This window comes from Triplophysa rosa, linkage group LG7, assembly GCF_024868665.1.
Source record: "Triplophysa rosa linkage group LG7, Trosa_1v2, whole genome shotgun sequence".
NCBI classification, from domain to species: Eukaryota; Metazoa; Chordata; class Actinopteri; order Cypriniformes; family Nemacheilidae; genus Triplophysa; species Triplophysa rosa.
The window spans coordinates 26,377,043-26,402,732 of NC_079896.1; the positions used below are offsets into that span (position 1 = coordinate 26,377,043).

General features: G+C 40.8%; 1 protein-coding gene across 4 annotated transcripts in view; it reads right to left on the reverse strand.

Moving 5' to 3' along the window:
* Positions 1–691: 691 nt before the first annotated feature.
* scn1lab (sodium channel, voltage-gated, type I like, alpha b) overlaps positions 692–25,690 on the reverse strand; it is a 31,694-nt gene continuing 6,695 nt past the window's right edge. The window contains exons 6-27 of one of the 4 annotated variants that reach the window (XM_057337176.1): positions 25,276–25,367; positions 23,754–23,999; positions 23,378–23,441; positions 23,060–23,201; positions 22,145–22,351; positions 20,280–20,555; positions 19,821–20,159; positions 19,598–19,727; positions 18,300–18,538; positions 16,566–16,739; positions 15,088–15,444; positions 13,948–14,439; positions 10,428–10,557; positions 9,280–9,434; positions 8,938–9,111; positions 8,711–8,833; positions 6,436–6,717; positions 5,556–5,609; positions 5,305–5,442; positions 4,606–4,710; positions 4,246–4,516; positions 692–4,131 (exon numbers count right to left, since the gene is read on the reverse strand). In XM_057337176.1, coding sequence (XP_057193159.1) covers positions 2,936–4,131; positions 4,246–4,516; positions 4,606–4,710; positions 5,305–5,442; positions 5,556–5,609; positions 6,436–6,717; positions 8,711–8,833; positions 8,938–9,111; positions 9,280–9,434; positions 10,428–10,557; positions 13,948–14,439; positions 15,088–15,444; positions 16,566–16,739; positions 18,300–18,538; positions 19,598–19,727; positions 19,821–20,159; positions 20,280–20,555; positions 22,145–22,351; positions 23,060–23,201; positions 23,378–23,441; positions 23,754–23,999; positions 25,276–25,367 — 5,386 coding nt within the window. In that variant the 3' untranslated portion in view covers positions 692–2,935. Of the gene's footprint in view, positions 4,132–4,245; positions 4,517–4,605; positions 4,711–5,304; positions 5,443–5,555; positions 5,610–6,435; positions 6,718–8,710; positions 8,834–8,937; positions 9,112–9,279; positions 9,435–10,427; positions 10,561–13,947; positions 14,440–15,087; positions 15,445–16,565; positions 16,740–18,299; positions 18,539–19,597; positions 19,728–19,820; positions 20,160–20,279; positions 20,556–22,144; positions 22,352–23,059; positions 23,202–23,377; positions 23,442–23,753; positions 24,000–25,275; positions 25,368–25,519; positions 25,612–25,690 lie in introns of all 4 variants that reach the window. The other 3 variants (XM_057337175.1, XM_057337177.1, XM_057337174.1) reach the window with 3 other exon arrangements.

The following is a 25,690-nucleotide window of genomic DNA, read 5'->3' on the forward strand; positions in this document are numbered from 1 at the left end:
TCCATTTTTCTTTGGCACAAATATATCAATACAGCCGAAAGACTGGAGACAAGATGCTGCATATTTGACAAACCATTTTCAAAATGGCTTCCCAAAACGTGCTTTATTTTGGAAAACTACAGTGGATGTCTGCAAACCCTTCGCTCTGCTTTAGAGGACAGAAATTCATTTTGCACATTCAAAACAGAAGGTGTTACACGTTTGCAAATCATAAACATTTTCAAGTAACGCAAAAAGAAAGTACTCTCCGTCGAAATGATACAGTTCTGGAAATTCGAGTTACGTACCCGTTAAAACGAATATAACAAGTTAAAACTTTGGTACAAAAAATATGATATTTATTCTTTTGTCTTAAAATAACGTCACCATGTGGTTGGTTAATATAGGTCATGCAGTTTACTACCACACTACGAATGAAATATGACGACCACTGATTGCTTCATAAATTTTTATGTACATTTAAAACCAGGAGCCGGCCCTCACATGTAGCACTGTGCAAAATAAATGTAAACAAAATAAGTCAATAAAAAAAGAACAAAACGAAAGAACATGAGCTTGAGGCTACTATTTACAATATAAACAATAAAAAGAATGAATAAAGCACATCGACGGTGGCCCCGGTACATACGGTCAAAACACATGTCTGTCTCTCTCTCTCTCACATAAATAATCTCTCATCTTTATTTTTCAAACTCTCTCTCTCTCTCTCTCTCTCTCTCTCACACACACACACACACACACACACACACACACGCACACACACGCACGCACGCACACACACGCACGCACGCACGCACGCACGCACGCACGCACGCACACACACACACACACACACACACACAGATTACAGGCATCCAGATGACAGTTTTAAGTGGCGTGTAAAAGTGCTCCTCTACAGAGTCGGGTATAGAGGTGAGATACAGCGTGCCAGTATATACATACAAAATCACCACTACTAGATAACCAGAAGAGCTCACGTCATCGACCCAACTCTTGTTGTGAGACATTGAACCTCAAAACAAAGGAAATTGTTCTACAGCAGAGATCTGCTGACTGGATGACCTGCACCTATGCACAGAACGCTTTCAAACTCGGAAGATGTATATATTTATATTCATATATATATATATATATAAGCATTTGTTCAAAATAAATGAGGTGAGACATGTCTGCTACAGAGACATTCAGTAGGGTTACATCACTTCCGGTTACGGTTATCAGTGTGTACATTCATGATTCTTAAAGTCTGCTTTGAGAGGTGGATGGATGCCTTGCGATTCCCTTCATCTGTGGTTACCAAGTTAAAAGTCTGACTGGTTTAGTTTGGCAGAAAAATATTACGTTCAATCAAACCATTTTCTTGTTTGTGTTCAGTAAGGCAATGCAGAGCTTCATTGATTAACAATAACAAAAAACATTCTGTTAGTGAAAATCCTGATTCGTACTGTCGATTGATTTTCTATGCTTGGGATGCTAATGTATACGTGTGATTTTGTTCGGCATTCACTAACGCTAAATAAACGTGGTCCCGTCACAGGTGCGCTCATGACTGGGCCCCCCCTTAATTCATGGGGCCCGATTTATAACAGGGCTCCCACTCCAGTGCCTCAGAGATGACGTATTTTTGTAGGCTAACCCCGCGCTGGTTCCCTCGACCGAAAGCCTATGCATTTTTCCCATAGACTTTTGGAAGATCGCAAAAAATAAGCTCCGTAATTAATAAAGGTTCATAATGTTTACACGTTTCGTCTATCAAGATAATCTTCACAAATTAACACAACATTTGTAACTTTTGAAGCCGAAATACAATCGGCAGAAGTAAAAAGCTAACACGATGCTATAAACAGACTACACTTGAAGTCGCTCGATATCAACGTCACCACCACCAAGCCTCCGACAACTCTTTCAAACTTTATTAAAAATGTGTTCCCTGGTAATTAACTACTCCGTAAATGAATCCGCATCTACGATATAAAAGATGTGTGCCCATTTGGCATTATTTGTAAGCTTTATATGCGCAATGACGTCTAACGTCCCCGCCAAAGGAAGTTGTCGCTTTTAGCAACTTGTTAGCAACCGCCGTTTTTAAGACACAATAAGGCTTTCAAAAATCACAAGCGGGTTATATTTGGTGTGTTTTATGTCATAGAATGAAACGTGAAAATATTGAGAGGTTTTGTTCACAGACCTTATTTCGAGCGATTTCCCAAAAACCCATTCAAAAAACCTATAGACTTTGGAGCGATCCTCAAATGCAAACTAGCTTCCGGGTTTTGCATACAAAAATACGTCATCTCTGAGGCTCTCTATATACCCAGCAGTATAAAGATGCATTTGGCGGCCTCCCTCCTCACTGGCCCGGGGTGATGTTTCCCGTTCGTCCCCACCTGATGATTGCCCCTTTACAGACGTGCCCTTAAATGAAGTAGTTCAGACAATCAAACCCATGAGTAGAAAAGTTCAACATGATAAAAAATGAGCTAACAAAAATGTGCAGATATATAATACGCCATTCATTAAGAAAGACACCAGTGGTAGCGGTTAGCGCTAGCTACCCATGACTATAACAGTTCCTCTCAGTCCTCGGGATTGTTTGACAACACTCGAAACGAAAAGACGAACTCAGGCGCCACGCTTGCCATTTTCTTTCCTCAGGGATACAGCAGTCATACTCTTTTGAAGCGCGTGTGCGTGTTTGTCGTGTTGACGCTGGCACTGTTCTCGAATGAACGCTTTCCGTGGACGCACCCTAAGGCTAGCTCGGTGCACGGGCGCACACACAAGCACACACACGCACACACACGAACAAACTCCGCCCCACACACACGCTCAGTTTGGCATTAGTTCCAAAACCGCTGGAGGTGAACCACACCCGCTGCTCTCTATCCGCCCTGTAAACAGTGTCTCTAAATTGAAAAAATAAACAGTCCATCGCTCATTTTTTTCTGTCCCTCGCGTCTTTTGCTTTGTCCTCCTTCTCTCTCCTTTCCTTCTCATATTTGTCCTTTTCCGATTTGGCCACGCTGTTGTAGGACGGCGGAGAGGCGGATGACGGAGTCATGTCCGTTTTGTCTGACGTCGAGTTGTCGTGAAACTTTCCGATGACGAGCACCTCCTTCTCCTGGATGGGCGCTACTTTGTCCTTCAGCCGTTGGCGGTACGCTTCCAAGGCCTTCTTTACCGTGTGCCTTATGCGGTAGCGTCGGAAGGCCCTCTGTATGATGATGACGGACATCTCCTCGTGTTTGCGCCGAAGGGTCGTGGTGATGGGCTCGTAAGAGACTTTCGACGGATTGGAGGCCATGAATCGATCCTCCATCTGTCCTCTCAGGGCATCCATCTCACCCTCCTCGCCCAGGACCCTCAGCGTGAAGGCGAACAGGATGTCCAGGCAGTGGATTCGATCGCCGCTCACCATGGGCAGGTCCATGGCTATCAGCTGGATCTTGTTGGGTTTAGGGATGCGCAAGGGAGGGTCCAGAGCATCCGCGAAGTCGGACAGCTTGTGGTACTCCACGAACTGTGTGGCGTTGGGGTCGAAGCGCTCCCAGACTTCGTAGAACATTTCAAAGTCGTCCTCGCTGAGCGGCTCGGCGCTCTCCTCGGTGGCCACGCTGAAGTTCTCCAGGATCACGGCGATGTACATGTTCACCACGATCAGGAAGCAGATGATGATGTAGCTCACGAAGAAGAAGATGCCGACCGAAGGGTTTCCGCAGTCGCCGCGGTAAATGCTGCCCGGGTGCTCCGTTTCGCTGTCGCATTCGGGAGCCTGTTTGTTCAGAATGGGCGCCAGGAGGCCGTCCCATCCCGCGGATGTGGTGATCTGGAACAAGCAGAGCATAGAGTTCCCGAACGTCTCGAAGTTAAACATGTCGTCGATCCCCGCCTCTCGCTTCACGTAGGCGAAGTTAGACATTCCGAAGATGGCATAGATAAACATGACCAGGAAGAGGAGAAGGCCAATGTTGAACAAGGCAGGAAGTGACATCATCAAGGCAAACAGGAGAGTACGAATGCCTTTGGCTCCTTTGATGAGACGAAGAATGCGTCCGATTCTGGCCAGCCGAATGACTCGGAATAACGTCGGCGAAACAAAGTATTTCTCGATAATGTCGGAGAGGAACATGCCTGGTGAGAAAAGACAAATGTTTACGAATGCCGCATCCTACTCTACACCGTTACGTGAAGGCAAGCTTCATTTTATGCGTTGTTTTGTTCCAGAATGTGAATTAACGCTCTTACCAACTATTGACAGAATCACCACCACAAAGTCGAAGACGTTCCAGCCGATGGTGAAGTAGTAGTGCCGCAGGGAGATCATCTTGAGAATGCATTCTCCAGTGAAGAGGATGATGAAAACCAAGTTTATCCAGTACAAGACATCGTCCATCTCCTTCGTCTGGTCGTCGGTTTCCACCATCATGGTCACCATGTTCAAGCAGATCAGGATCATAATGACAATGTCGAAGGCTTGTTTGGTGATGAAGTCAAAGACGAGACCTTGAAACTTGTTCTAGAGGGTAGAAAGAAGGAAAAAGTGAGAAGGCCATTTTTCACAGTGAAGCGTGACAGTGCTGTCAGCGTGAGGCGTGTGTATCGTACCGCAGGTCTGGGAATGGGCTTCTGAGGCTTCTTCGATCCAAGCTTCTTCATGGCATTGTAATATTTCTTCTGCTCTTCTGTCATGAAGATGTCCTGACCTCCAAGGTAAAGAGCAAAAACAGAAGACTGGTTACAACCACGGTTTTTCGAACTCCTCCAGTGAACCTCAGGAAGGGTCAAAGAGGTGGTTCGACCTGGTCCAGTTTTTCACTAGACTATCATTGTGTGCTCTACAAACACAAGCACAAATCATCCACATATTACATTTCTTTCAATCTAAACTGAAAACGCCAACACGCCCGGGCCGTTATGCACACATACAACAATATCGAGGCTGTATTAAGGTGTATGTCGCTCGACCTGATTTTGCCAAGTGGTTGATGTCCTCAGGACAACATATTTTGTTGATCTAAGGACAACATTTTTATAAATAAAACCTAAACCCACACCAAACCCCAACCCTAACCATAACTTACTCCTAAAATCAGATGGAAATGATAAGTGAAAAACAATGGTCTAGAAGAATCTAATCCTGGTTGGAAGATTAAACTTAAAATAAACTGTAAACTTATTTCTGAAATCTGATTGGTTGATTTAAATGTTGTCCCAGGGTCAACATGATGTTGTCCTAAGGATATCAACCACTTGGCAAAAACAGGAGAGCCGTGTATGTCGCCCTTCATGAGTGTAAATACTTATCTTCTTCTTCTGCTGGTTAAAGTTATCGATGATGACACCAATGAAGAGATTGAGGGTGAAGAAAGAGCCGAAGATGATAAAGATGACGAAGTACAGGTACATGTAAAGGTTCGATTCATAGTCCGGCTGTTGCTCCAACTGGAAGTACAAGAGAAAACCAGTTTCAGTAAAAGCACAAACAGATAAACATCCAGACACACAGCTCTCGCAATACATTTGACAAGTTTAATAAAAAGACGATAACCACTTACATTGCGAGAGTCCACGGCCGCATACATGATGTCCATCCATCCTTTAAACGTGGCCTTGAGGAAAGGTCAAAAATCAGGAACTGTTTTATCTATAACTCTTTACTATGCACTTTATGTAAATTTCACTCTTTCCTTGCATACAAAGCAACACAACTCTTTTAAAAAATGTACAACAATAAATATAGACGGTTTAAGCGACAACAACATAAACATTATGTGGCCCGAGCTGCCTGTAGACCTCCGCAATGAAACAATAACTGTTAAGTAGTTTAATTTAATTCAATACAAATAATTGACATTAAAATATTACTATAAATGAAATATCAAATTAATTATTACATTGCCAATCGCTAGCAAGACCGATCATAGATAGATCTTTCAGTCCGATCACCAAACACAACATTGGGCCAGTCGCGTACTTTAATAGAAAACTTGAATAGAATTCTTCATTTTTAATCAAGGTTATTATTATAGTTTAATAAAACTAAAACTATTAAAATATTTCTTTTAAATAGATTAGATTTCATTATTAGGAAATTAAAATCAAATTTCGCAATAAAATAAATAAAATTTAAACTAAAACTGAAATAACAATAAATTAAAGAAAAATTAAGAAGAGAACAAAGCAACAGATTAATTAATTTACTATGTTAATAAAATATATATGTTACATATGTTTATATGTTAATAAATCTAGTTTATATTTGAAGAGTTTGGTTCCAAAATTAGATAACAGTTTGTTTGTTTTGATTTAAGCCATAATAACAAAAAAACTAACATAATAAAAACATAATTTTTGAAATGTTTTAAAAATGGAGTTATCTCATTTTGGAACCAGAATCTTCATTTATTTTCATATCCAGATTCTCGCTGTTCTCACCACTTGCAGTAGTGCCAGGTATCCGGCTCCAACATTATCGAAATTAATCTTCACGTTTTTCCAGTGTGCTGATTCATTGTTTGCGATCAAGGCCATGCAGTCGGATTTGTTGTTGACCACGTCGATGGGAAACATCTCATCAGCTGTAATATTGATGCAGTGGTAGTATTTCCCAGCGAAAAGATTCACCCCCATGATGCTGAAGATCAACCAGAAGATCAGACACACCAGCAGCACATTCATGATGGAAGGAATGGCTCCCAGCAGAGCGTTCACCACAACCTGCAGAAAAACAAACACGTCACATCACACACACACGTTCATCCTGAAATCCAGCTACTGTATTTGAACGAGAGCTAGTATAACTTTCAGATCTTTTTATGTCGGACGACTAAATCCTCTCCCGAGAAAAACATTTTTTGAAAACTTGTACATTTTTTAAAGGTATAGTTAACTTAAAAATAAAAATCTGTCGTCATTTATTCACCCTCATGTGAATAAAAACCTGTAAACGACTCTTTTTTAGTGGAGCACAAAAGAAGATATTTTAATAAATGTCCCTGTGGTTTTGTGTTCATACAGTAGAATTCAATCAGTATTGCTTGATTATCAACGTTCTTCAAAATATCTTCTTTTTGTGTTCTACAGAAGAAAGAAAGTCATACAGGTTTGACATGAGAGTAAATAATTGAGGAAGTAATTTAAAGTTTTGGATGAACTATCCCTTTAATCATTTTTATAGCAATCCTACAAGACAATGGGCTTAATAAGTGTAAATAAAATATCTAGAACAGTCTAAGAGACCTTGTTCTTTAAAGTGACTATTATCGATCATTCTGCTGTGATATATGGTCTCTTTTATAACAAATAACCCCAATCATTTCATTATAATTCAACTGTTCATTGAACATATCTTGCAGGGGCGTATTACACATCTGTTTGAAAATGTGAAGGAAACCAAAATGAAAACAGAAAGAAAACCTTGTGAAGACACGATGACGTCACAACATTTGTTTACTGCAAATGAAAAGAGACACATAACAGAGAAAGAAATTTAAGGTCAAAGGCACAAACACAACAGCAACCACCACAGAATCATCAGAATACATCAGAGAGAGTTTCCACGCATGCAGAGAGACATGCACACTACAGATCCAGATCTATAAACACTACATTCATACTGTATACATTTATTCAACATACGGTATGATCAATACTATTCAGCGAGAACATGCCATAAGACTCTCAACAATATTAAATAGAGCATCTTTAGGAGAATCACGTTGTGTTCACTCATGTGTAGGGCATGTTGCTAGATTTATATCTTCATTGGTTTTTTAGTGTTGAAACGATTTATTTTTATAACCAATGCTGATTATATGCGATAACAAACACGCAGATCTGATTTTTATTTATAGTTTTACTTCTGCTTTTAACAAGATGATAACAACATCATGGAACTTATTAAAACCATGTATAAAGACCTTCCTTGCATACAAAACAAAACAATTCTTGATTTTACAACAATAAATTGAGGTGTAATAATTCAGAATAATTCATAAAAAAATAATGAATCATAATGAATGTAAATAATAATAATAGTAATAATAATAATAATCAAGGTTATTATAGTTTACTAAAACTAAAAGTATTAAAGTGTTTTCTCTGTTAAAATCAAATAAATGATTGGCCTAAAAATTATTTGGAAAAAAAAGAAATGTTGCCCCAGGAATAAACTTAAATAATTTTAAGCTGAGGCACTACACTTACAAACTCATTAACTTATTATTACAATTATTAAATTATTAATAAGAACTGAACAAAAGCTAAAATGGATTTAAAAATAATTAAACCTATGTATCAATATAAATCAATAAAACAAATGATAAAAACAAACAAACAAAAAAAGGTATAAAATAAATAATAAAAAATATACGCTCATGCCTTAACTAGGGGTCAAAATGATCAACAAACAAAAAGATGATAATATGAGTCTGAATATACAGTATGCATCCAAAGTGTTTTTTTGTATCAGTCTGAGTTTGATGCCTTTATAGTGATTTACTAAAAAATGAGAAATGTGTTACACTGATATCAGTTGATAATGTCATTGTACTTTTATGAGTACTGGAGGTTTGAGGTGATACGTTTAGCGTCACAACTGTTTATCAGGCACCTTGTTTTGAAACCAACAGAGAATGAATGTTGATCCAGCAAAATGTCCTCTACTGCGATAAACCACACGATGTTCTCTACACATGTGTGCGTGTCTTACCCTCATTCCCTCGAAGCGTGACAAAGCTCTCAGAGGTCTAAGAGCACGCAGTGTTCTCAGGGACTTAATGGCAGTTAGTTCAGAGTAACCAAGAGCATTCGCTACCAGACTCACCAGCGACACCTGCGACACACACAAACACGCACATGAGACACGTCAGTAAGCCAGACAGCACTGAAGAGATTGCGTGTTGAAAGCAGCTCAGCGGTGACTCCATCACAACATACATCAACGATCAGAAAGTCCAGCCAGCACCAGGCGTTGGTGAAATATTTGACGAAGCCGTACGCGACCCATTTCAGAAGCATCTCCAAAATAAAGATGTATGTGAAGACTTTATCGGCGTACTCCAACACCGTCTTGACCGTCTTGCGCTGCTCGATGTAAATGTCCTCAAAGGCCTGCACGCACACATCGTGACGTTTTATTAGGAACGTTTGACAAATAGCATTGCAACTCGTACTTGGAACGTTGTGAGTGTACGGTATTGTGTGTGTGTGTGTGTGTGTGTGTGTGTGTGTGTGTGTGTGTGTGTGTGTGTGTGTGTGTGTGTGAGGGCGAACACTCACCAGGGCTCCACTGCTGAGTAAAATCATGAAGATGATGAAGGACTCAAACCAGTTGTGCTCCACAATGATGAAGCAGGTTTTCCTGAGAACCCACCAACTTTTCCAGTTTCCCTTCTCTACATCCACCTGACAGCACTGAAATCTCATCACGCAGCCTGAGGAGGACGACAGAAAGATGATGAGAGCGGACGGCTCAAAAAAATAAAAATGAGCACGGTTACGTCAAGGCTCCACAAGTCACAAAGTCACTTTTAATGAGTTATTTGATTGAAATGGAGTCAAGGTTCAATAGTTTTTACTCTCTTGACATTAAACAGGTTGTGTTTGCTACTGTACCTTTAAGAATCATTATGCTTCAGTGACCTGCTTTGTGCCTGGCTTAACCTCTTCATATAATAATGAAAACTAAAGGAACTTTTATATAAAAAGTGGAAGTCATATGTTTAGGCACTGGTGACTGTGACGGCAAACTTTACAGTAGTTTGTACAGCGAGGGTTGCCAGATCTGCATTTAACAATTAACAACTTTAACTGTGCTGTGTTTCTTTTTAATTCTGCGTGGAGAAGGAAGGATTTTGCTTTCTTTGCACAATTTTAAGGTATGATGAATGATGTTTATGAAAACAGTCTGCGTTTATGAATACTATACACTGTACAGTGATTTTAGTTTTTACAATACAGGATCACTGTACAGTATATCACTATACTGTGATTGTTAAGAAGATATTATCTATTGCATAAAATAGTGACTGTAAAATATGTATTTTAGATATTGGCGTAGCTTATTTTGAGTTTTGGGTTTTGTGCTGGGTTTGTTGCACCAGTTGTGATTCGCCATCGGTGCCGAGCTTACAGTTTATAGTGATTGGAGCTCATGAGCGTCTATTTCTTATAAAACAGTTTTTTATCAATTCTGATTTGTGCATGGGAAATTGAGTTTTAACCTTTAACCTTAATACGTTATGTTTAATCCTATTTTAAAGAGCAAGAAAATGAAAATGTCACCTGAGGTCAACAATAAAATATGTCAAAATCAGTGAATTTTTGAGTGAAATCAAATGTATGGGGGACAGGATTCCATTTTTTCAAACATTGGTTCCCATAACATGGCCTACGTTTTGGGTCCATTCTCGTGCACAGACACACACCTTCAGTAAAACAGGCCTCCGGGTCCAGCGACTCCTCCGGCTCCAACTCGACAGACTCCGCCCCCTCTCCGGGAGGCCGGATATCCACCGTGCTTCCTTCTGAGGAACTGAGAACGGTGTCGATCGGCAGCTTCTGCACGGCAGCCACACCATCACACACAAGAAAGCAAACACACGCGAGAGATTAGCGTTTATCCAATGGCGCCGACTCGTCCAGATTGCTTTTACTGTTATTCTCAATCTCATGCAGTTCAGATCATTCAAAAGTACCTACAGGCCCGTGGATTTAAGCATTGATTCGATTGATTCGATGGATTTTCTAATTTGCAGCCAGGCATGAAGACAAACGTCTCTGGCGTGACACTATAATCTCACAGCCGGCTGTGGGTACATTTGATGTGCCTTCATTCCATCCTCATGCATGTTTTTTTGTTTCTCAAGGTGCAGTTTTTTTTGTCTCATCCAAGCTTGTGATCGTGTCATCAAATGTCGAGTGCTTTGAGTATTTTCATGTCCAGTGCAAAACGTCAACCCCTTACCTCTCAGCCCACCCCTTCCGAAAAGAAATGATTTCGATTGGATAAACCCAATGCGTTTGGATTAAGGTGATGCAGATTATCACGTGAGCCCGCCCCTTTGAGTGCAAACCCTTGATTGACATGAAAACACAGGCTGGAAGTCCATTCCGTTAAGCAGTGGTCAAGCTTCGGTCCGCCAGTCAGTTTGAAGAGGGGGGAGCCGCATTAGCGTTTACTAACACCAGAGCCGCACGCTAAGTCTGAGACAGCATCGCAGTACAACGTCTTAAGGGTTTTCTTAAGAAAGCGACGACATTATTGAACACGCGAAGGGTCCTGCATACAATGTATGTACAGTATTCAATTCTCAACTGAAGAAGCTGAAGCAGCAATCAAAGAATTTTGTCAAAGCAAAACAATAATAATGATATGTTTCATCGCATTGTTGGACATATCAGTGGACGTTGGGTTGTGGGTAAGAACTGTTGTTGCCATGACCACAGTGTACCGCTCACCCAGACAGAATTCAGGGTGAAGTTACTGCGGAAAAGCTAAAATACCCCACAGATAGGGATGCTGTCTTAAACTGAGCTGGAGCATTGGTTGCCGTGGCACCCAGCTAATGCGGCGCAGGGGAATGATGTAAGCATGCTGTGAGCACTTTCAGAATCTTCCAGAACGTTTGAATCACTATAGTAATGTAATGAAAGCTGAGCAACCCTGAACAGGAGCGTATTATAAAAAATAAGCCTTTCATTCATCTAAAAACATATTTTAGACGCTGTATAAAGGTTACAGCGCTCTAATTAGTTTTCTAATTTACTGATGTCCCATGTGTCTTTAAATCTGATGGGGACAGTTTCATTTGCAACAATGCCATGTATTTTAATACGGTGTTTGATCATTTTACCTATTTCTATACTGTTACGTCGTCTGTAAAGCTGCTGTAAAATTGCGAAAAACACTTGAATTTGATTGAATAGAAAAGTGTGTTTTGGAAAATAATGGACAATTTTATTCCATACAAAGGCACAGAAGTTCTGAACACCTTCTGTCTGTTTTACATTAGGGCTGTCAAACGATTAATCGCATCCAGCGTTTGTGTTTACATAATATGTGTCCGTGTATTGTGCATATTTATTTTGTACTTATAAATACAAAAACATAAACATAAATGTATATATATTTAATACAATTTTGAGATGTATTATTTATATTTACCAATAACTTAAATTAAATATAAACTTTTGTTAATTTGTATATTTTTCTTAAACATATGCATGTATGTGTATGTTTTTATAAACACAACGTTAATATGCACAGTACACAGACATATATTATGTAAACACAAACTTTTATTCTGGATGCGATTAATCGTTTGACAGCCCTATTTTACATAGAACATTAAATGACACAAATGCAACTGGATCTAAATTACAATTATAAACATCACTGCAGGTCCAAAAAATACTTTCCGGTCTAGACTGAATACCACTGGTCTAGTCTAGTCTAGACTGATTATTGCATCAGTTTACAGTGCAATATATCACAGGCAGAAATAGCTCCAACTTGCAATTTTATAATAATAATCTGATTTAAATGAGTCATTTAAGAAAAACTACAGTAACCACAAAGTGTACTGAAACGTATCTTCTATTCATATCAATCCAGAATCAATAAATCTGGAGAAAAGTAGCTTTCATCATTCCAGTATGAATCGTTTCGATGTTAAGATGCAGTTAAACTCGTGCCATGATCTAACTCTACATTGACTTTAATATCTGTCTTGTGCACACGCACGCACACACACACACACACACACACACACACACACACACACACACACACACACGCACGCACGCACACGCACACACACACACACACACACACACGCACACACACACACGCACGCACGCACGCAAACACACACACACACAACCGCAAGCTGTCTGAGTTTCTGCTTAGAGTTATTTTAGCTCTAAATGCTCACTCGTAGAAAAAACAAAACATACAAGCTAATGTAACAGAAAGATGCTCGATGTCAAATGATGGTCTTGCTCATTCCGTATGACTGCATGTACTGTAAAGAAGCCCAGTACTACAGAAACACAAAGTCATGTAAAACCAAAAAAACAAAAGGCCGAGAGCTGTCTCTCTTCGGCACAAAACAGGGGTTGCTCGAGGGGGAGGGAAGGGCACAGGCATTGAGAAATGAAAAAACAAAACCAAAGGGCAATCCGATCCAAAAAAGAAGAGAGAGAGAGAGAATGAGAAAAGAGAGAGTCTGATTTAGATGACAGAGGCAGTCTCCGTGGTTAGTGTGCGTGTGGAGGAAGATGAGTCTCTTACAGGGATCTCTCAGAGAAAACCTGGGGTTCGTCTGTCATAACGCTGCAATAACAGGTCACACACAGAGAGGAGATACACAACTTCACATAAACATGGATAAAAAAAACGTCGGCAACTTCAACACACTCAACTAACTTCAATAAGATATAGAAACAGTTAGAAGAAGAGGAGAGAGATTAACAGGTTAAGCACAGTGATGTAGACGGAGACACGCGTGGAGATGATGCGTGAACACACACAGTTTCTCCCGGGGCATGGATGCTGAATTGAACCATTTCAAAACAAGCTCATTCATAGTCTGGGATGCATGATGCCGGGTCTGCTCAGTTGGTCGTAAATAATTCACATTACAACGTGTGTGTGTGAGACAGCGTGTTTATGACAACACACATGATGTTGAACTGACATGTTGAGTGAACTCGACCTGCTACAGCGCCCGGAGGTTTGACTTAGCTAGATACAGATGAACAAGGTCAATGTAACCACAAAGCAACACACACACAGAGGATGGGCAGAGGATGATGTAATGGTACAGTAGCATCCGTAACACAACTGCTCGACTCCTGAGTCCTGACGGTCTACAAACACCTAAATGAAACAAAGACTGGTGTGTCACACACATTGAAAATGAAACAGACGGAGCACCGGCTTACCTCTTTACTGCCCTCCACGTCCGACGAATCGCTGCTAAAATCTTCCGTGTTGAGATTCTCAAAGTCCGACTCTCCCACCGCTATCGGCACGGTAACCGTCAGGCTGGGATTGTGTATGAACGACATGTAGTCGCCTTCCTCGATTCCGTACTTCACGTGACCCTCCACCCCGTTGCCGGGGGAGACGCAGCCCCCCTTCAGACAGTCTAAGGTGAGGTCGACGGCCACCGGAGCGTGGTTGGAGAGGCAGTTCTCTTTGCCGACGACGTGGAGGTCGTCGAGGGGCTTCTCTTCGTCCAGGGCGCCAGGTTTGGCGGCGGACAGGCACAGACGCTGGAGGAAGTGGCGGAGAGCGGATTTGACCAGCGCGATGCCTTTCTGTATTCTGCCCACGGCGATCTGCAGGTTGTTCATTTCGCTGTCGTCGTCCGTGGCCGCCAGATTGTCGGCGCTGAAAGAGCTCAGGAGCAAGGCCAGGAAGAGGTTCAACACCTGCCGCGCAAACACACAAAATAGCACGCGCTCTGAGGATCAGCAAGGTCAAGCACCACTAACATGAAAGAATTCATCCGAACCACATCTGAGTCATATTTCATCTCAAAGTTAAAAATACATCGTAGTTCGCTTTCAGCTTTAAATCAAGAGCAAGACATTTCTTCGAAAAATCCTGCTTATGGGTGCGACTGTGAGTCAGTTTCCCAGGTATTCCTTCTAGACATCAATGAGATTCAATTTACACCAAATGGAAACGTTCGCTTGAGTCTCATCTGTGTCTCAGATATTTCTCTTAAAAAAGAATCATAAATCTCACAAATGTCATTTGGGTTTGTCAAGTCTGCAATCAAAAGTCCATATTATTGAAGATCTCGATATGAACTCAAACATTTACTCAAATCCAGATTATTTTACCTCTACAATCTACATTTATTTCACACCCTCATACTCTTCATGGATTTCAATTACAGTCTCATTTCTGTTTTAGGAGAACAATCTGAGACTAAATTGAAACTTAATTGAGAACTGAGAGAGCGATTATCTATTACTTGAAAATGGTCAAAATCGTTGTGCCTGGGTCTAAATCTAAACCTAAAATCTGGTTGATAGTAATGTCATAAAACTCTTCACCATCGTTGATCTTACCACCAGATTTCCAATGACCATGACCATCATGAAAACAATGAGACACATGGACTGTCCGGCCACTTCCATACAGTCCCACATGGTCTCGATCCATTCGCCGCAGAGCACCCGGAACACGATCAGGAAGGAGTGAAAGAAGTCGTCCATGTGCCAGCGAGGCAGCTCGCAGTCCTTTGAGATCTTACAGACGCATTCACGGTAGCTCTTTCCAAACAGCTGCATCCCCACCACAGCGAAGATGAAGACGATGATGGCCAGGACGAGGGTCAGGTTCCCCAAGGCACCGACTGAGTTACCGATGATCTTTATCAGCATGTTCAGAGTGGGCCACGACTTTGCTAGTTTAAAGACTCGTAACTGACATGAAGAGAGAGAGAAGACAATAAGATGTTATGAGCCATTGCACTATGGAGCATGTTAATCGACGTCATGCCGCGTTGAATGTTGCGCCATCTTGGGAGGATGGCTGCTAGTGCGTTCAATGCAGTGTTTTGTTTTTCTTGTTTGATTAGGAAATATAACTATGGCAGGTCGGTCTTGCTGTGTTAAAAACTGCAATAGTATTACGCAGAGTTGTTCAGGAAAAGACAATGGTTCTTTCACTTTCGATTTCTCTATATAACATACAAAAGTAATGGTACATTTCAAAACAATAATAGCAGTGGAGTATGATCCTCCCAAGATGGCGGCGCCACTGCAACATTGCAATTCACTTTTTTTAGTTAATCAGAATGAATATTTTTGGCATAAATCATCATTTAAAGACGATTCTTGACATGTCTTTTGAATGGCTCTTTACACAAACATAGTGACGAACTTCCGATGTTGTCAGAAGTCGGGATATCAGTTTCCGGTTTCATTTTTAAAACGAGTTAACATACCTAAACAAGACTGGGTAAAACCACATTTCTGTCAAATTTGACTTGTAATAAACACTAGCTGTCGTCAAAAAAAGGAGCCGTTATTCCACTGATTAGATGAATCACGTCCATCATAAGGAAACAGCTCAGCTCAAGGCAGCGCAAACTGAGAACATAACATTTTTCTGATATCATGTTTGATATAGGTGATAAAAAAATGTATAATTTGGTTTTCCCTGGTTGTTGCTCAGGTACGTAAAGCCCTTCCTTACAGTATAGCCTAATGGTCTCATGCGGGATAAAATGCTTAACGTGAGATTATTCACTTTATCTGTGGAATAAGAGCTCGCTTTTTTTTACAGCAGCTAAAAAGTACATTTTGACAGAGATGTGGTTTTCCCCAGTCATTGTTTAGGAATGTTTAGTCGTTTTAGAAATTAAACCGGAAACTGATATCCCGACTTCTGACAACATCGGAAATTCGTCACTACGCTTGTGTAAAGAGTCCATTAAGTTGCATTGGAGCCGAGTCGCATGAGTCACTGCTCAATATATAATTTGAAATTTTTATTCTCAAAATGCAAACGGAGGAGCTGAAGAGCGGATGAGTTTACTCACCAATCTAAAAGAACGCAACACAGAAAGACCCTCCACGTTGGCCAGGCCCAGCTCCATGAGACTCAGACTCACGATGATCCCGTCAAAGATGTTCCAGCCCTGCTGGAAGTAATAATACGGGTCGAGGGCGATCAGCTTCAGACACATCTCGGCTGTGAAGATCCCAGTGAACACCTGCGGGCACACACACACACACACACACACACACACGCACACACACACTCACACACACACACACACACACACACACACGCATGTTGGGTTTCCATGTTTTATGGGGACATTCCATAGACGCAATGGTTTTTATACTGTACAAACTGTATATCATATTCCCTACCCCTAACAATCACAAAAAACTTCCTGCTCTTTCACATTTTCAAAAAAGTTAATTCTGTATGATTTATAAGCTTGTTGTCCCCATTTTTTTTCAAAAATGTCCCCATGTCCCTAATGGATTTTGGATATTGCCATCTTTGTGGGGACATTTTGTCCCCATACCGTAGGGTTTACCCTTCCCACACACACACACACGCATTGGCACAACATCAGTACTAAAAAGAACCACAGTGTTCTACTACATGATTATTAAAGACAAAAGAATTCACAGTTACAATACTATTGCAATATCTATAATATTTTGAAAAAAAAAAAAAAAGGTTTATGTTGTGTTTCTATTTTTTAGGCCTATGAATCATACTCAAAATATCAGTGTAGGGAAATGGAGAGAGTTTCTAACCATTGCACCAAGGCTTGGATTTCATTTTGACAATATTATCATGTGTGTAGTATTAACACAATATCAATAACCATGGTTATTGTTCATAAAGGTATATTGTGACAACCTACTAAACACATGTGTGTTTGTTTTACAATGTTTGTGTAAACACATTGCATTGTGTGCTTTTGACAGTTAAACACATCACCTGCCCGAATCTCATTAATGTAATGTAAAAATGTCACATTTATTACTGTAATGTGACAAAAATGTGTATATTCTTATTATTTTATTAAGTTGATATAGATTATGGTAGTATGTATTGCTTTATCTTGGTAGCACTTTATTTTACAGTCCTGTTTCCCATGGACACACTGTGCACTTATTACAGTAAATATAATAACTAGGTACTAACTCTGAACCTAAACCTAAACTTATACCATGTAGTTACCTTATACTACCCAGTTCTTTCTTGGGTAAGTACACGTACTGTAAAATAAAGTGTAACCTTTATCTTTCAAATGGTCGAGCGAATAAAAAACAATTTGTAAGGTGAGAATTATCATGGAGCGGTGGTTCTCAAACTTTCTGGTTGTAAGGCCCCCTTTGTGTAGCGTGCATCGCTTTCTGGCCCCCCCCAAATAAAGACATATAATCTTAAACTTAGAATTTAATTAAACTAAAAACATATTCAGTTATCAAATGCTGGAAATCAATTCTTTTGTTTTATTTTTCTGATGTTTGATTGCATAAAATCTATGATAAATTTCTACATTTCATAAAAAGCCACTAAATCTGTGGCCCCCCCGGATCCAATTTGAGAACCACTGCCATGGAGAATAAAAGGAAATACAAAAAAACCCCACATATCTTTTCTAGCAACGTAAAGAAGTTAATCTTATAAAATATGTTTTCTTTTTTATTATTTGATTTTGTAATGAAATATGTGTTATTAAGAGCTTCACCTGGGTAAGTATGTTATTAACTCATTACTGTGAAATCAAAACTACTGAACTCACCAAGTTTCCCACAGACAGCACATGATTGAACTCTTTTGTCATGGGATAATGCTCCATAGCCATGAAGAGAGTGTTGAGGACAATACAGATGGTTATGGCCAGGTCTACGAATGGATCCATCACGATCATATTGACAATCTCCTTCACCTTCAGCCACGTCGGACAGCAGTCCCAGATCAAAAAACCGTTCGCAAACTTATACCAGCAGGGAGGACACTTCTGTCTCGACTCCTCCAGCTCTGTCAACATAATAAACAGCTGTTAACACTTTCATTCCGAACGATACCCATAGGAACTTCCTACGGGTAACCTCATGCTTTAGTACATATTTGAGCACTGCTTAGGGTCCAGCAAACGTGACGCTCGCCAATAAGTGTAAGCAAAGCCCTCATGTCACATGCAAAGAGAGCGTTTGCAACAAAATTGTAAAAACAACGCTGAAAAAACGCTGATAATATTCTACAACTAAATGAGGACATATGACATATGATGACCTATTTCTCTCTGGTGATGTCCATTTGAAACCAACACATTCTGGGTCATGTGACCAAGAATATCATTCTATTATCTGTGGCTGTAAGGAAAACCACCACCATTGTTTTTGAATGGGATGCAATAATGAAGCGTGGATGCTCTCATGACATTTCCACAATTGATGTTTAATGGGCGATGGAATACAAATCAACCGGAATGTTCGTCACACAATGAATGTTTACTGAAGGCTCATGTGTTCTGATTGAGCCGAGCAAAAACATCAGACATGCCAAAGTAAAATGGATATCGCGTTACACGCAGGGTCCAAAATGAAGTTTATGACCCACCAACAAATTACAGCGACAAATAAGAGAAAATTGCTGTTAACGTTTTGTTCTCACTTATGCTGTTTGTTATTGTATATGACAATGGAACTGTTTAGTGCATCTGCCTGTCTTCTTTTTCTATTTCAATTTCAGCATCACAGAGCTCTCTCATAGAGACAATTATTGTTGATTTAATGTTCAATAAAAAAGTTATGTTAAGTGTGAGCTGAATATGGGTAGTTGGTTTGTATGAATGAGGTATTGTGTAATGGACAAGGTTTAGTGCGTATTCAATATAAAACAATGAATCTGCTTGGGTGATGTTATTATATTATGAATATTTACTCTTTAAATGGAAAGCAAATGGAAAGTTTTGCTTTAGTGTCTATTTAATTCTATGAAATCTTCGGAGCTATAAAAGCGAAACATCCGAGCGATATCATTCTCCTCTGGTGAAGTCGACGTGTGTCTGTTTGTGCAGTTGGGGTTCATTCAAACCTTCCATAGTGTTGGTCAGAATGCTGGCCACGCTCATAGCTCTTTTTCTGGCGACCGTGTCGTCTAGATAATCCGACGGCTGGTGTGATCCTGAACGTTTCTTACGAGCTTCAGACTCTGTGGTCGTGCCCTATAGACAGAAACACAGGAACGTACGTGCAGTATTATCGTGCCTGAATTGTGTAAGGGTTTACGTATGTTTAAATGTTAACTTTCATGTTACCTCTGGTAACAAGCGGCCGATCGGTGATGTTGGCACAGACGTGCCACCCACCAGAGACACCACGCCGTTGCAGTCGACGGTGCAGTGCATCTTTCCATTGGCCGGCAGCATGATCCGGGGGGCGAGGCTGCAGTGACTGACAGCGGAGCTCCGCCTCTCCATGCATCGAGGTACAAAGAGCGATCCGCGTCGACTGTCGCTGTCCTCGAAGGTGCTGTGCTCGTCATCTGCAAAATCGTTCTCCGAGCCGAAGTCTCGCGCCCGGCCGCGGAAACTGAACAGACTCGCGCGGCTGTTTCTCCTCGGGGAGAAAAGAGAACCGCGGATGCTGAGAAGCGACTGAAACGAAAGAAAAAAACACAACATACTTGTGTTTTCCAACGTTGGACATTTTTGGGCAACTTTTTTCATTAAGCAGACTACATTTCACACAATGCCTCAGTACAAACAGGAAGTCACCTGATTTGGAGTGGAGCATTTCTTCTCATAGGAGAGCCGGTTAGCATCCATAGAGAAGCGGAAGCCTGGCCGTCTGATGCTGTCCTCTGACGCAGACTTATGAAACTTCTCCTGATCGGCTTTCTCCTCCTCCTCCCTCTGTTTTCTCTTCTTCCTCCGGTTCCGTCGCTCTTTTGCGCTCTTGGAGCTGACTCTGGACCCACCGGAGGAGCTCTCCTCCGACAGAACCCCCCTCCCGCTGTACTCCCCACTCTCTGTTGCTGCTGCCGCGGCAACCTGCCAACCAATCGCAGCGCAGGCACCGTTGTCAGGGGTAACCAGAGGAAGACTTAGTTCAAGCTCACATACCGAAAGCAAAGAAAGAGACGGATAAACAGTGTGGACTGAAGGAGGAAGATGGCTTTATGTGATAAGAGGAAATTAAACCGATTAGTCGCATTTATTCCGTTCTCAACAAAAAACATGAAGATTATATAAGCTTTATAGAAACAACCATAAATATATGTCTGTATGTATGTCTGTCCATACTGTATGTATATACATATCTGTCTGTCTGTCTGTCTGTGTTTAGAAGTCTGTCTGTCTGTCTATCTATCCATAGAAATATCTATAAATATCTGTCTGTCTGTCTGTCTCTTACTGTCTCTCTGTCTATATCTATGTCTAACTGACTGTCTGTCTGTCTTTGTATAGAAATATCTGTAAATATCTGCATGTCTGTGTCTATAAGTCTGTCTGTCCATCTATATTACTATCAGTCTATGTATCTGTCTGTCTATATCTGTCTGTCTGTTTATCAAGCAATAGAAATGTCTATAAATATCTGTCTGTCTGTCTCTATCTAATTGTCTGTCTGTCTGTCTATATCTACATCTAAATGACTGTCTTTCTTTCTATCTGTCTGTTATATTTCTATTGAAATATCTGTAATATCGGTCTGTCTGTGTTCTGTAAGTCTATTATCTGTATAGATAGTAGATCTATATCTGTCTGTCTATATCCGTCTGTCTGTCTGTTTATCAATCAATAGAATGTCTATAAAATATCGTCTTCGTCTGTTAATCTGTCTGTCTTGTATATCTATATCTAATGACTGTCTTTCTTTCTATCGATCTATCTGTCTGTCTGTCTGTCCGTCTATCTCTCTGTCTGTCTGTCTATATCTAATCTAAATGACTGTCTTTCTTTATCTGTCTGTCTATATTTCTATTGAAATATCTGTAAATATCGGTCTGTCTGTGTCTGTAAGTCTATCTATTCTATCTGTATAGATAGTAGATCATCTGTAGATCTAGACTCTGTCTGTTCTATATCTACATCTAATGATTGTCTTTCTTTCTATTCTGTCTGTCTGTCTGTCTGTCTATATTTCTATTGAAATATCTGTAATATCAGTCTGTTGTGTCTGTAAGTCTATCTACATATCTGTCTGTCTAGCTGTCTGTTTATCTATCAATGGCAATATCTACAGTATAAATATCTGTCTACCTGTATGTCTGTGTATATAAGTCTGTCTGTCTGTCTGTCAGTGTTCGATGAAAGTTTGAACCGCAGCATTGAAACACAGTCGCCATTTCTGAGTTAGTCTGTGTCTGATTCTTTTTCTCATGTTTGCTAGGAGAAAGGACACTCCCTGGCTCTCTCTCATTATCTGTCGGTTTCCATGGCGACAGGGCAGTGTTGGTCGAAGCTATGGTGCTGAGAAACTTTAGAGATGATGAAGGCAGAAGGAAAGATCAAAGATGAGGAAACGAGTGTAGAATAATGATCAAAACAAAAATAACCAAAAAGCAAAGACCAAGAAATAATGACTGTAAATGAACACAGAAACTGTGGCCGGGGGTTTAAATGTATGTGTTGTGTACCTGTGCCTCCTCCTGTTGTCTCTTTAACTGTTCTAACATGGCTTGAAACTCCTCCTCCTTCTGTTGGGCCTCCTCTATAGTGGCCTGGTTTTGCTCATCGTATGCCATGGCCACCACAGCCAGAATGAGATTCACCAGATAGAAAGAGCCCAGGAAGATAACCAGCACAAAAAACACCATGTAGGGCTTTCCAGCTGCACGTAGGGTCTGCCAGAGACAGAGAGAGAGACACAATTATACATGTACAGAATAAAAACCTGGATTAAAAAAACTGCTTTATAATGAAAAGCCTATTGGGGAGGGCCTAATGCCTATAAGAACATAACAGCATGGTCTGGCCTTTAAAGGAGGATGCCAGGGTGTGGTCTGATGTCTAACAAGATAAAAGGTGTGGTCTAATGTCTGTGGTCTGATGAATCTTCTGATGATAAATTTAATAGTGTTGCACGCGTGGCAGTACACTTTGGCAGGTGCATCAGACAGAGCCGCTTGTTTGTGTGAAGTGCATTTGTAGTTGTGCTTGTTCGTGTGTGAGGTTAACTAATGGCGCACCACTGTTAATTTTCGTTTTTATTTCGTTTTTAAAATTAAAACTTCATTTCCGGCCTAGTTTTTAGAGAAGGATGTTGGGGTGTAGTCTGATGCCTGTAAGAATGTCAGGGCGTGGCCTAGTGTTTACAGAAGGATGTTGGGGTGTGGTCTGATAAACGTAAGAATGTGAGGGCGTGGCCTAGTGTTTACAGAAGGATGTTGGGGTGTGTTCTGATACACATAAGAACGTAAGGGTGTGGCTAATACTTTATAAAAGGATGTTGGGGCATGGTCTCATACCTCAAAGAAGATAAAGGGCATGGCCTATATAAAAATTGTGTCATGGACTAGAACATGGACGGTAAGGTGAGGTAAGAGCTGTACCTGCTGGTAGAGATTTTCCCAGAAGTCTTGTGTCATGAGTCTGAAGAGTGAAAGAAAGGCCCAGCTGAACGTATCGAAGCTTGTGTAGCCATAGTCAGGATTACGACCGGCTTTTATACAATAGTAGCCCTCTGGACACTGTCTGTAAGACCAGACAAGCATAAAAAGATTTTCAGTGCATTCAGTTGCCCAATGGCATACATCATCATATACACGTATATAAATAAATGCAACGTGCTTGAATCAATCAGATAAAAATCATCTTGATAAAATATTTGTATAAATTGAAATATCTTGCAAAATATGAAATTGTTATACCCTGCATCGCTTGAATTACCACACAGCAAAGCATCTCTGCGGCCGGGGAGGTAATAATAATTGCCTAAATGTAAAGGAGATAAATGTCAAGAAACACAATAAAAGACAATAAGTAGACCACACACACACACTTTATTAAGTATGTTTCTAATTCAAGCCAGTCCTTCAGCTTGAAGGTAGAGTATTGTATTGGTCTAAATTAACTTTAGCCTCTCAACATCACTGTCTGCGAGACAAACACACACAATCCTAAATGTGCTTAAAGCTCTGGATGACTCATTTTTCTTGGGCCAGCGGAGCTCATCTTACACCTGCGAGGAACTGTAACGTCACACACACACACACACACACACACAGAGAGAGAGTCTTCACTTACTGGTATCGCTAATGTACTCCGTCCAGTTGAAGGTGTAGTTGTGCAGCTCCGAGCCGAAGTTTAATAGGGCCGTGGTGTTCTCCGTGACATTGCCCAGCGGCCTTCTTATGCACTTTTGCCTCAAGTTTCCCATGAAGAGCTGCAGTCCTATCAGAGCAAACACGCTCAGACAGAAGACCGTCAGGATCATCACGTCTGACAGCTTCTTCACCGACTGGATCAAAGCGCCAACGATGGTCTTCAGCCCTGAGGGACACGCAGCGGCGGTCACAAACGCTCACCGTACACAGTGCGAAAATGCTACGTACACGACTACGCAAAGCTAGTTTAAAACAGGAAGCCTGTTGCTATTATTTAATATGTAGTGTTTCTTTCTCATTGAAAGTCAATATAGTGTATATTATTTTATTACGGCATTATTTACTCAAGCCATTCTAAACGTGTTCGTTTTTTCTGGGCAAACACAAAAGGATTTTTTTCACACTACGCCAGTTTATAGTTGAACTCTGGAAAGGACATAAATGATTTATATTCCAAAGCTCACAACATACTATAAAATCCAAAAGTCAGACAAAAGTTCTGTATGACAAATATTGATTTCAGTCTCAGTCGCACCGGGATTCAGAATCGACATGTAAATATGTCGGCCTAATTTATGCCAAAACAAATTATGCAAAATAGTTTCTTGCATGTGTCGTAAACATAACGTGTCGATTCGAATTTTCATGCGACAAAAATTCAGCTTCAGTCGTATCAACTACTTTTATATATAAAATAACTGTACAAAGAGTCAAAATGCTCTTTTTGCGTTCAAGAAAAAAACAGCACACACGTTTGAAATGACGTGAGGTGAATGATATTTCTTCATTTTGGGGTGAATTTCTCCTTTAAAAAATGTAATGTCCTATTTAAAAAAATAAAGGTCATATAAATTACAAAACAAAAAGCTTTCAAATCAAAAGCTTTCGATGTGTAAAACACCAAAACCTTTTAACATAACAAGCATTAAACATTAGTGTGTGTTAGTTGAATGAATGTCTGCGCATTAACAACATTAAAGCATGCAGTGTAGAAGCGTGCATGTGTGCACGTCATGGCAGCGTCCCGCCGCGCTTCACGCACACGCAGCACAGCATATGTGTAACAGACACAGGCGACGGGGCGACGGTGCGCATGCACATAAAACAGCAAACAGAGGAGAAGAGAAGAGGGTCTCAGAGACTCGATCTCAGGCTATAGGCTTTAGCAATGTCTCATGCAAAAGTAAAAACAACACAAATCAAAAACGCCCAGTTGTCTATTTCCCAAGGCACGACGGGAGAGCTTTCCCGAGGCGCGATGCTCTTTGGGAAATAACAGAGCAGAGCCGATATAAGGAAAACTAGAGAATGCGCTTCTCAAAGCCTGGAATCCCATTTTTTCAAGGCCGGGCGGATTCCTGCTTTCTCTGAATGAGCGAGAAAGGCCAGCGGAGAAGGGGATGGAGTGAGCGAGAACTCGCATGGAGAGAGCAAGCCCTCACCTGGAATCACGGATATAGTTTTGAGCGCTCGTAAAACCCTGAAGGTTCTCAGTGCTGAGACATTGCCCAGATCCACAAATTCTGTTACATATCTGTAGGGAGGGGGTCACACGCACACACAAAACACACGCACGCACATGTTAGGACGGGACAGGGCAGCAGAGGGATACGTCACACGGAGACACTCGCGTTTGCGCACACACGCATGCGCACGTCCACGTACACACACGCACACATCCCTTACCTGGGATGACCGAGATAGTTTTCAAAGCTCTGAGCACTCTGAAAGTGCGGAGAGCTGACACATTGCCTAGGTTTACAAACTCAGTTACATACCTGTAGGATCAAATAGAGAGTTACCACGTTGCACACGCGCTCCACACACACACACACACACACACACACACACACACAC